The sequence below is a fragment of the Biomphalaria glabrata genome, chromosome 16 (assembly GCF_947242115.1).
Source record: "Biomphalaria glabrata chromosome 16, xgBioGlab47.1, whole genome shotgun sequence".
In the NCBI taxonomy this organism is placed as follows: Eukaryota; Metazoa; Mollusca; class Gastropoda; family Planorbidae; genus Biomphalaria; species Biomphalaria glabrata.
The window spans coordinates 25220807-25233585 of record NC_074726.1 but is presented as its reverse complement, the minus strand read 5'-3'; the positions used below and the strand labels follow the sequence as shown (position 1 = coordinate 25233585).

At 39.4% G+C, this 12779-nt stretch overlaps 1 protein-coding gene across 1 annotated transcript in view; it reads right to left on the bottom strand.

Moving 5' to 3' along the window:
- The window catches only part of LOC106060316 (mitogen-activated protein kinase kinase kinase 2-like), a 77473-nt gene that overhangs the window by 49807 nt on the left and 14887 nt on the right, over positions 1-12779 (bottom strand). Inside the window, exon 2 of the mRNA XM_056014469.1 lies at positions 8693-8955. Coding sequence (XP_055870444.1) covers positions 8693-8711 — 19 coding nt within the window. The 5' untranslated portion in view covers positions 8712-8955. The remainder of the gene's footprint in view (positions 1-8692; positions 8956-12779) is intronic.

Sequence of the window (12779 nt, the reverse complement as noted above, 5' to 3'; positions counted from 1 at the left end):
AAGCTTTGTTTTTTAAAAAAAAAGGAACTTAATTGTGGCGACATCATAGTTCTCTTTGGGTGCAATCATTCAGCGATAACAAATCTACGGCCCGCGGTTCTTGTAAGGCCCGTGACGCGGTGCTATCAGGCTTTGCCAAAAGTGTATAGTGAAGCCGCGGGATTCGATACAATCGCAATCAATGTGGTCCGTGACGAAGGAATCAGAAATCGATAGCGCCCCCCCCCCCCGGATAAAAAGACTGGGCACCACTGCCATGACGTGGTGGCTGAATGGTCAGGCGCTTGGCTTCGGGGGGGGGGGGGTCCCGAGTTCGAATTCAAGTAAAGAATTGGATTTCTCATTTCGGAATCCTTGGGCGCCTCTGATTCCCCCCCCCCCCCCAAAGCTCTAATGGGTACCTGACATTAAATGAGGTAAAGACGGTTGGTCGTTGTGCTGACCACATGACACACTCGTTAACCCTAGGAAACAGAAACAGATGACCTTTACATCATCTGCCCTAAAGATCGCAGGGTCTGAAATTGGAACTACCACTGCCATAATACTTAGAGGCTGACAGCAAAAAAATTATTACAACTTAATATTTTTTTATTATACATTATAAAGGGAACCACTTTAACGCATATCGCTTACATTATAAATGGAACCACTTAAACGCATATCGCTTACATTATAAATGGAACCACTACAATGCATTTCGCATAACTTTCACTATAGACCAGCAGTTGTATTGCATATACAGAACTTTCCATTGTATCTCATTTAAGGAACTTCGGATAGGGGCCTACTACGTAACTTATTAAAAAATCTAAAGATATATTAATGATCATTTTCCCAACATACATTTTCCACCGTAGTTTCTGTGGAAATTATATGGGTAAAACTATCGCCTTCTTTCGGCGCATTGGTGGTGTATTCAGTTGTTGTTTTCTCAATATTGTGGGGAATATATACATATATTGTGGGGATATAAACATATTGTGGGGAATATATACATATATTGTGGGGATATAAACATATTGTGGGGAATATATACATATTGTAGGGATATATTCATTTTGTGAGGATATATACGTACTGTGGGAAATATATATGTATTGTGGGGATACGGATAATAAATGAAAATTTAGTGTTTGTATTAGAAAATATATTCGTCTTTGCATTTTATTCATTCTTTACTAAGCACAGAATTACTTTACGAGCCTTGCGTGTAGCGAAGCCATACAGTATAATATAAGAATTCTGTTTCCTACATAGATCACACTCAATAGCAAGAATTACCCAATGCTTCAATCTATATACTAGAATTGTTGACCTCAAGTAATTATTCATTAATTTGAGGCGCGAGAAGCTTCTTTCTCTAGATTCCACAAGTATGGGTATTGCATAATGCCTTTTTTTTTATCGCGCGTAGCATTGGCGTTTTCCATATTGAATGACACCCCAAAATGACTATTTTTGTCTATATATTTCAGGAGATTTGTATGAGTTTTCTAAAGACTTTAATAATTTCCGTATATTTCAAGGACTTTTTCGTATATTTTGCAATTTCAGGAGATTTCAAGGAGCTCCTGGTAAATCGACAGAAAGCCGCCGTAAATCTGTTATAAGTTATAAAATGGTTTAGTTTAATAATTTATACACGGGTCCTATGAAAGTGCGGGGCCCGTCTCGGTCGCATAGGACCGGCATAGGTTGCAGTGGCCTAAAGCCGGCCCTGAATGCGGCGTATGCTACGCCGCCGGTCGACTAGTATACAATAAAATAGGTGTTCACACGTGTTGACGTCACTGGCAAGCACGCCCGTGTCAAACGTTCAAAGACCATTGAGGTTTGCTCCACAACTGCCCACATCCTTGGGTGAGTTTGGCTAATTGAAAGCTTACTCTGTCCGTTAAGTGGTATTACTTTTTTTTAAAGCGTGGTGAGAGAGAGAGAGAGAGAGGCGCAAGCTGAAAAGGGGTTAACGATTGTCACTGAAACAGGTAAGGGCTTAAAAACGAAAGAATTTGTGTAAATCTGCTAAAATATTTATGCTAATTGAAGATGTGTGTGTGTAATCAATATCAAAAAATCCCCGACGGTCTTAGGCGACCCCTGCCAAATAGTCATATAAAAGTAAAGTTACCCTATCAGAACTTGCGGTCTATAGGGCAGATGATGTAAAGGTCATCTGTTTCTGTGCCCTATGGTTATCAAGGGTGTCATGTGGCCAGCACAAAGACCAACAGCCTTACTTTCCCCAACTAATGTCAAGTACCCATTAGAGCTGGGTGGACTCAGAGGAGCCCAAAGATCCCGAAATAAAAAAATCCGTGTTCACCAGGATTCGAACCCGCGACCTCGGTTCGAAGACCAAGCGCTTTACCGCTCAGCCACCACTTCCTCATTCGACCCCCCAATGGGGAGGTTTCGCGACCCACAGTTTGAGAATCGCTTCTTTATAGTGATAACGTCTGCCACTTCATACTATCTGACTTTATTGACACTTTGACATCAACGAGTCCTACACTTCTGTTGATTGTAACTCACACACTCGATAAAAGAAACCAAACATCAGAGTTAGTTCAGCAAGAGGGGGAAAAAAGGAAGTACAACATTATAGACCTAAATAGGCTAAAGTACTTGGGTAGTAACGCGTTCAGTTACCTCTGAAAAGAGAGAGAGAGAGAGAGAAATAAGGGAAGGCGCCGCATATTGTAAAGTTTCTGATATAAACACTAGTTGCAAATAGCTCCAAGGAAACTATAATTAGAAGTAGATTAACAACATACGAGAGAGAGAGAGAGAGAGAAGAACTGCACATTGTACAGTCTCTGATACAGACACAACTTGCAAATAGCCTCAAGGCAACTATAATTAGAAGTAGACAAACGACAAACAGCTTTAAAGTACAGCACTGTGTTGGTAACGGTAAAGTTGAACAACCAACACTTTCCAGTTCTAGTTCAGCCAGTTCCCTGTACTCATCCACTGCCTAAGTATTAACACCCTACAGGTTTCTTTTATCTCTCTCCGCTCCCATTTCCCCTAGCGTGATTAGCTCAGCCTTTCGTTGGGACCTTAACTGTAGACTAGTGAAAGCCTTAAGGCGAAAAGTAGGCTACCTGTGATATGAGGCCATTATTTAATGCTATGCCGTGTTGATGACTTTTGGGGCATTTATTTCATAATGAGAGGAGGAATGAGAGGGGGAATGACAACCCTTCATAAATCAAGGTCTTAAGACTGAAAACAGCTCAATTAGAACTTGATGACCCGTTTGCAATTTTCACTTGGATTTTTGTTTTTATTTTTTTTTTACCTATCCCCTAGTCTGTTGGACCGTTGGGGCACCAGGCAAGATTTGTCGACCGTCTTTCTCCATTCCTCCCTTTTTTTTTTTTTTTGCCTTGTCTAGAACCTCTATCAATGTCCATTCTTTAATGTAGTCCTCCCATCGCTTTTTCTGTCTGCCTCTTCTTCTCTTTCCTGGCACTGTTCCCTGAAGGAAGGTCTTTGCGAGCCCCGTAGATCTTGTAATGTGACCAAAGGTTTTAAGCTTTCGTCTTTTCACAATAGTTAGCAGGTCGTCACTTGGATACAGATATTTACAAACAAAAAAAAAGGTTTTGTTTCCTTATTTTAATGATGGATATTTGAAGATGTATATCTGTGTTTCTGTTTATTGTGGGTGTTTGTTTGTTTTTTTCAGCTAGACCTAGGTTTAAAATGCACCAAGACCTTTTAAATGTGTGTTTTAAATGCTTAATATATAATACTAGTCGACCGGCGACGTAGCATACGCCGCTATTTTGCAGGGCCGGCCTTAGGCCACTGCAACGTATGCGACCGCAGTGAGCCCCCAACTGTGAAGGAGGGCATCTTTAATTACTGCCATAGTAGACACTTTAATATGCATAATCAAATGTCACATAATAAGCAGTGACGTACATACAATTTATATAATGTTTCAATAGGGGAAACAAGATGGCGAAGGCCTGTTTCCTATAAGTTAAGTTCCCCTTTCAGACCTTGCGATCTGTAGTACAGATGATGTAAAGGTCATCTGTTTCTGTGGTTAACAAGGGTATCATGTGGCCAGCACAACGACCAACCGTTTTTACTTTTCCTCAACTGTCAGGTACCCAATTAGATCTGGGTGGACTCGGAGGCAGCCGAAGTTTTAAAATCCCCAGTCTTCCTTAAACAAAACTTTTAAGTCTTTAACAGAATTCGAACCCGAGACAGGCAACACTGAACACTGAAAGAACATGAGCTTTGGACAATGCTTGCCGCGCTATTCAACACGCAACACGTGACGGGCTGACAAACCAATGTTTGGATATTTTTGGACATGTAATTAATGTCGATTTTTAGAAGCGCATTTTTAGCCCTTAAAGTGCTGAGCTGTTTTACAATGAGGGCATACAAAATGGAGTTACAATTCTGAGGTTTAGAGGCTCCTCTACCACACGCGTTTTAAGAGTTAATGACCCACCATTCACCCTAGTGAAATCGCTGGCTAAAGCTTTTAGAGACAGGAGAAAAAGAAAGATAGAGAGAAAGTGTGCTTATAGAAAAGAGCGAGAGAGAAAGAGAGAGAGAAAAGGGGGAAAAAAAGGTTAACCATTCCAAAAGCTTTTATACATTTATTTCTAAAACCTTATTCAGTTGAATCAATCATTACAATTATAGACCTTAAACTATTACATTTACAATTGACTTCTATGACCCCAATTCAATTTTAACCATTTTTCAGTCATAGAAGATATGGGTTGGTGTTACAAAACATGTCTCTATCAGTTGCTTTGTTATCAGGCTATCAAGTAGGGGGAGGGTGGGTGTCGGTTGTTGGAATGACGCGACAGAGAGTTGATTAGGAGCAAAACGGCTTTACGTAACGGAAGGAAGAACTTGTTGACAACTCTCCAAAAATTTAAACTTGCTAGATCCAGGCAGGGGAAGTAAAAAAAAACAGGGCTTCAAGTGGCATGGCTCTGTCGCGTTTGAATCTTTGAAATACAACCAACCAACTCACACACATACACACACTGTAGTTTTAATCCGCGCGGGGGGGGGGGGGGGGAAAGAGAGAGAGAGAATGTGCCGATAAAGAAAAGTAGGTCTAACTAAACGCGCGGGTTCCAGTACTAACAACTATTTCTTGAAACGAAGGAAGAAGTCCCATAGTACAGTGATCCCTTGGCTGTTACGTTCCAGAACCACCAGCGAGAGCTGAAATCCGCCATATAACGTAACAAGTTTTTGTTTTTTTGTATGGGTACGTACAGCTCCAGCCAGTGGCGTAGCTAAGTTGGTAGGGGAAAAGGGGGGTTCACCCCCCCCACACACACACACTTAAGGGTGGCCCCCCAATGAGTTCCCGAAATTAGTTTTTTACATTAACGCCATTATCTCATGTCATGGTGTCGAGTGTCAAAATGCAAAATGCCCTAACCCTAACCCCCCCCCCAGTGCCCCTAAATCTTTTGCTACGCCACTGGCCCCAGCCTATGAATATGCGTGATGCCTGTGCATTGTAGACAGGGCCGGATTTCCGTATGTGGAGGCCCCTGGGCAGGATTTTTCGAAAATTTTAATAACGATCCACTTATAAATGAAAATATTTATATCTAAAATCATGCTATATTTTAGAAAAAAAAGAAATAGAGTTCTTGTAAATTTAATCTTACTTTCCTTTAAAAAAATATTTAATATGCATATTTTAGTTTTAAAAAGTTTATATTTTTGAGTTTGTGGAGGGTAAGCCCCCTTGGTAGACGCACTGTCGTAAATTCGGAGCTGTAATTACTTTTTCCGAACATGCTACAAGTGTACATGTCTTAGTCACAATATTTTGGCCAACGAAAAAAAAAAAAAACAAATGCGCCGTTCGGAGCATCGGGCGGTAATCTGTCGGCGGTCCTATTTTTATGGAGAAACCATAGTTTGTGAACAAAATTAGTTGAATATCTATATAAGCTACGTATTCATATATGAACCCATTTGTATACTAGGTCGCACACTTACTCTAATCTCAAATTTTATCATTAGTAAATATAAAATGACAAAGGGTTGTACCAGGTGGGAGGGGCGATACATGCATTCGCCTTCCGCCCATTTACATTATAAAAATAAAAATAAAAATACTGGTTTAAAAAGAAAACACAATGAAGAGAGTCCAAAGAAAACAAAAGAAAAGGCGTGTAGAGCAGTTGATGTATTCAAGCTCAGCAAAGAAAAATGCCATGAACAAAAGGTAAGTGGCAGGAAGCGTAGAAAGAATGCTACAGCCCTGCGGTGAGTGTAGAAGAAAAAGATAGAAATACTAATGTTAGGAAAACGAGCTAGTGTAATCACGTTTCAAATCTAAGAATTTCTATTATGGTGACCAAAAAACAAACAAAAAAAAAAAAAACAAGATTAGACAACCCTTTGCATTAATATGAACCATTATCTTACTCGCTTCCACGGGGGTATTTCGCAATTAAGTTGATCCCAGTAATCTGCTCTGTGTTCACCTTTTGAGTTTCAAGATCCGCTTTACATTCCTTGAGCATTAAAATACGGTGAAAAGAGAGGGGAGTGAGAGAGAATAGGATTCAAAGAAACGTGACACAATATCAACTTTTAAAGAAGCCTGAAGACAAATGTAACAAAAGGAAAAGACGAAGAAGTCAAGAGACAAAAGTAGCAATCTCAAGGACGCTATATTGTAAGATAACTGTTGCCAACTGAATAATAACAAAATTACAAAAATAGTTAATGTTATTACAAAAAACTCAGATTCGGCCAAACAAAATACGCAGGCCATGGTCTTATTTTGATTGTCTAAATAAAATGTCAAATTATCATTTTTTAAATATTCAAAACAAGCTGAACTACCTATTATCGATACTCGTAGAACAGTGATGCCCAAAATACGGCCCGCGAGCCAGATCCGGCCCGCAGAAATGCCAGCAAAAAATGTAGATAATTCCCCTCCCAAAAAAGGTTGAAAATGTATCCTACCTAGACTTTTTCTCTGATGGCTTGGTACCATGAAATTTAATATTTGTGGGTTTACGAAATGGGAAATGGGAGAGCCGAAGTAACTACAAGTGGACTCTGAATTTAGAATCTACCAGGAAAAGTGAACGGATCTTAACTTGTTTGTGGAACATGATAATAAGCCAACATGTTTGTTTTATAAAGAAAGTAAGGCTATTAAAAAAAAAACACCAAAAAAAACAACATTTAAACGGCATTATAAACCAAAATATGGCAGCAGTCTTGGTTTGAACAGCGAACAAAAATATTGTTAAACTACGCTAATAGATTGGAGTATCAATGGGAATATTTACCTAAAAGAGACAAGAAAATCAGTAGTTGGTAAAGCCTAGCTACAATGTTGCCCACATTTTAATTAGAGAAATGAAGCAGCTTTCCGACGCTTAAAAAAAAAAGAGAGATAAATTCCAATATCCCATTAACTGATGTAAGTACTAAATCCACAAGTTTCTAATAAAATTGCTTCAGGTTTATTTTATTTCATTTTTGTACATTTTCGGTGATGTGGCCCGCGACACGAGTGTCGGAAATTAAAATAACCTGCAGGTCGAATTAAGTTGGGCATCACTGTTGTAGACGTTTAGGCAAGAAAAACAAACAAAACAACAAATTAACGATATGCTGCATGCTGCCTTTATAAAAGGCATTTTTGTTTAATCTGATCAGGATTCGAACGTGCGCCCTCTTGATTGATCAAGCTCATTTACCTTCTCAGCCACGCAGCCAGACATCCATCAAATGTTTTTTTTTTTTGGTTTATTTATTTACTTTTGTTTATATATATTTTTTTTGTGTATTAAACAAAACTTATTTACCAGACTATTTTAATGATGTTTTCAGATGTATTTATCTATATCGTGATTCATAGGCGTATTGACACGCCTCAATATATTATAGGTCTAGTCTTTTACCGGTAGGTCTAAAAATAGATTTAGGTCTAGTCTAGATATAATGGATTACATCTAAAATTACATCCGGTCTTGATACGATGAATCATGATTAAATTAATAGATCCACTCAATAGTTATTCATTAATAGTTCTTCAATTGTGATCTTAGAGACTATTTTTTTAACCAATGCGCGAATACATCAATAAATGTAGTTTATTAATGAAGAAGTTTGAACCTCCTCTTTTTAAAATAAAATTTAAAAAAATGCTTGCAATTTAATTTAAAAAACAATTAGCTTTCAGAAGAAAAAAAAAAGTAGCCGTTGCACCAGAACTTTACAAGATCTGAAATATCATCATTTTGGATTTTATATATTCTGGTTGTTGCTATCTAAACGGGACGGACGGACAGGCCACAAAAAAACTAATTGCGGCTTTTCTCCTTTCTGGGGCAGTTAAAAATTACTTCGCGTTATAAGTGAAAGAGCTCATAATGTTGATTTAGCAATGCTTAAAAGTGAAAAATAATTATATATATATATATATATACTGTTAAGAATGCAACTCTTCTGTATTCTGTAAACCGATTAACACAAAGGTAGCTGGCTTCCATTCATGAAAAATCCCCCCCATTGAGTAATAAAGGTGCGCTGGGTTACAGTGACATTGGACAGGGCTGGTGCTACTTTAATTTCGAAATCAAATCAACATGAACATTTGGCAAACATTCTCGACAGCACTAATCTGGCACATCGTAAACAAACTCACCGTTGATGTTTTTATCCATCCTGTTCCCTCCGTCCACAGACCGTGGTTATGGACAGGAGTCGAGATCACGGTGGAGCTGCCTGGGGGTTATATCCGTGAGTCATTCCCCTTTTTATTCCATGGCATACCAGAATAGCACATCCACAAAACACATGCACATCGAAATAAAGTCAAGGTAATCCGCAAGAACTGTTACATCTTAAAAGAATGCTATCCACATGAACTTATCCAGTGTCATGACCCTGGCCTTGGCATGGAAATATCTGGAGAGTAAAAAAAAAAAGGGCAATTATTATTCAAGAAGCTAGTGTCAAGCCGAGGTCAGCGAGTTCGAATTCCAACGTAACGGATCTAAATGGGAGAGTTTACAAACCTAAATTCAACATAATTGTCACGGAATCATTACTTTGTTTTTGTTTCACAAATGACGATTACTATACGACTTAGTCCAAGCCTGGATTCGTTGTGGCTCGATTCTCGGTGAAAATTGGGATTTCGAATTTCGTGATTTTTTTTTTTAGCCAGCCAAAACTAATAGGTACCTGGCCTTCATTGGGGAAAGTACATGCGGTTGGTCGTCGTCATGCCATTCATCGTCTGCCCCATTGATCGCAAGGAGTATCTTATTTTACTTGTCAAACGTTGAGTAATTGAGTCAAACGGCAGGGGTGACAGTGGGCGGAAGTGAAGGCCACTAAAACGGGTGGGTAAAGATTATTATTATTATTATAGCTTTTATATAGCGCTACTTTCATGCTTATAGCATGCTCAGAGCGCTTTTGGTCCAATCCAATTTGTAGATCAAGTGGGGGAGGGGGTATCTGCCTTTAGGAGCTCATTAAACACAACTCTGCCCGAGTCGGGTGTCGAACCTCGAACACCCTTCTAGGTAGCCAAGCCAAGCCAAGTTCAAGCGCACTTGGCCTCTCGACCACGCTTCCCACAATAGATATTGTCATGACTAAGGTGGCGACGTGGCTAGAGGTAATAGCGTGTGTGATCAGTCAACAAAGATGACACAGGCCAGCGCTAAGCGAGCGGTCAACAGAGACGAGTGGCTCACTCCTCAGATGGTCATGTGATCACCCGGAAAGAACCGGGCAACGTTCGATCGTATTCCAGAATGTCGTCGAGAACAAGCGTAAAAAGTTAAGTTCCCCTTGCAGACCTAGTGGTCCCTTGCAGACCTAGTGGTCCCTTGCAGACCTAGTGGTCCCTTGCAGACCTAGTGGTCCCTTGCAGACCTAGTGGTCCCTTGCAGACCTAGTGGTCCCTTGCAGACCTAGTGGTCTATTGGGCGAGAACCTAATATGAAAAGGGAAGGTGTCAAGAGTCAACACAGGATTCAGTCCGGCACTGACCAATATTTTTATTTTGAAAAAAAAAAGAAGTAATTTTCACGTTAAACTAAACAATGTCAAGGATGATAAATTGAACTTTAAAGTTGCCAAACAATTTTTTTTTTAAATTAGCTACAGTTTAGAAAATGTGATTGTGCATTAAGCAAAAAAAATTAACAAATAAAGTAAAAAAAAAAAAAAAAATTATCAACCCTTCCTGTATGAAGTACATCGGATACGACATCAAGCTATCTATATAGAGTTTATCCGCCATACATTAAAAATAGACCCTGGAAAGTGCTCGAAATAGGATGAAATAGCACTGAATTCTTGATCGCTAGCTGCGCCAGTGGGGGTGAGAGGAGAGATTAATGATGAAAGATAAAGTGTCTGGAAATACATTTAACTAAGCATTTTGTCAAAAGTCTACAAGATGTTTATCCCGCAGTCTCTTAATTACTTTATAAAGCACGCCTCCGGCACCCCTTCGGGGCCCTAAGACTTCAGAGATGTCAAGCACCCTTGGAGCCCTAAGACTTCAACGGCGTGTAGCATCTGAACGGTGACAATGTATGTTAAGCAACCCAGGAGCTACAATGACGCGAAACACCTTTCCGGGCTACAGTGATCCGATGCACCCTTTTCAACTGCAATGCATCGACCCTTTTGAAAAGTAGGCCACTGATTTCGTAAGTCTTCTTATCAGGTGGAATGGTCTCAACATGTCCTGTTTATGAGAGCGTGTGTGTGTGTGTGTGTGTGTTGGGAGAGAAAAAAAAAAGGATGGGGGGGTGGTAAAGAATGGAGATCAAGACAGGAAAAGGGAGAGGGCAGGGTGCGAGCCCAGTGGTTGCCCATATCTCAACTTGAAGAGTAAAGACGCTGTGAGGATACCGGCCATTATCTGTGTGTGACGTACGCAGACTATATCTTGACAGCGGAAAGGAGGGCCTGGTGAATCTATCAGCGTCCATTGCCGCTTGCAGAATCTAATTAAAAGCAACACTTGAGCGGTGGGGGTCGTTATGATTAAAACAATTGTACGCGTGTAAAGACAGCGGGGGTGGAGAGCTTAAGCATACAATAAGCACAATAAAGGTCACACTCAAATGCATTGTCCCTGTTAATGAATCCCGAGATTTGTCTGCATAACGTAGCGATAAGCCATTCAAACGCTTGCTGGCGGTTGTAACTAAAAGTTGAAAGCTTCTGCTGATCTAAAAAAAAAATGTCAAGAATAGAATTAGATCACTAAATATTTCACACAAAAAAAAATCGAGATTTTATAAGTACGTGTAATACAATACAGGCTTCTTTGCGATCACGATATCAAAATTCGCTTGCTATTTTGGTTTTCTTTTTAAAGCTTGATTTCCTAAATAGTGGGCATTAGTTTGGCTGTCCGGTTGTGTGGTTAGTGTTTTGGACTGTCGTTTCGATATTCCCGGGCTCGAACCCTGGCCGCCAATATCCCCGCCTTCCTGGGGGGAGGTTTCGTATAGGACAGTGTTTCCCAAGGTGGGGTACGCGTACCCCCATGGGCACGGGAAGAGTTTGAAGGGGGTACGCGTTGCACATAATCAACTATACTGATTTTTTTAAAATATTCATTTAGTTTATACATTAAAATACAATATTATAAGTTTTAAATCCTTTTTGTTATTTAAGCTTTTATAAACTCAAATACGGCCCTATTTTACATTTCAAGACAAATTTCTACAAGACCCGTAAATGGATAGGGATGTTACAGCTTCCGTCGACACGCCCACTTTTTCAATTGAAAAACTATGTTTCCATTTTTCTTAGAATGTTATTGTTGTATCTCTGAAGCATGCAAAAAATAAACTCACTAATTGAATATTTAATTGCGATAGTTTTATTATTTTGTGTATGTAGACATACTAAGAAAAATGACTACTAAAAAAAGGGGGGAGGGGGGCCGAGGAGTACTCAGCGTTACAAAAATTCTAGAAGGGGTACGTGTTACGTCTTCATATTGGATGAGACTCTTTAGACATGAAAACGACAAATCACAGTTTATAAATACTTTAATCTTTATTAATACTGAAAACACTTTCTTGTTCATATTCCTCCATTTTGGTTCTTCTTCTCCTTTCAACACGCATTCGCACCATTTCACATTTACACTAAGATGCGCACGTAACAGTACGCATAGGTCAAAAGTTTTTGAAACACTGGTCTAGGATGTAGAAATCTTCAGTTCTAAAGAACATTCGAAACATATGTAAAGATAATATCCCCTTCATCGCATTATATCTTTCCTCTCCCCTCCCCGACAATGCCACATCTTGCTGAGCCTCTGCCCAATCTTCCAATCGCTGTGGTTGATGTCATTTCTTAATGCATAAACACTGGCACGTGTTTGTTTTATGTGTGTGTTAGCACGCCTGACAGCACAGCATAACAAAAAGCAAGAGTCATTTTGACAAAGCTTATACACACTTCAAACTCTGTCTGTCTGGATACAAGTTTTTACACGTTATTTCTCCCACACCCAATCTCGGAAATTTCGCACAATTTTTTTTTTAAACTGACAACACAAGAGTCAATTTTTTTTAATTAACCAATTAGTTAATTAACTATTGGTAATAAATTCTTGTGTTTAGTATCTCAAAGAAAGGAAAGAAATAGTACCTGACTGAAGTGGTGGTATAAGTTTAGTTAGTTCCCTTTATAGGTTGACGTCTGAGGCGTATAACAAATTTCAATTACATGACTGATCCAAA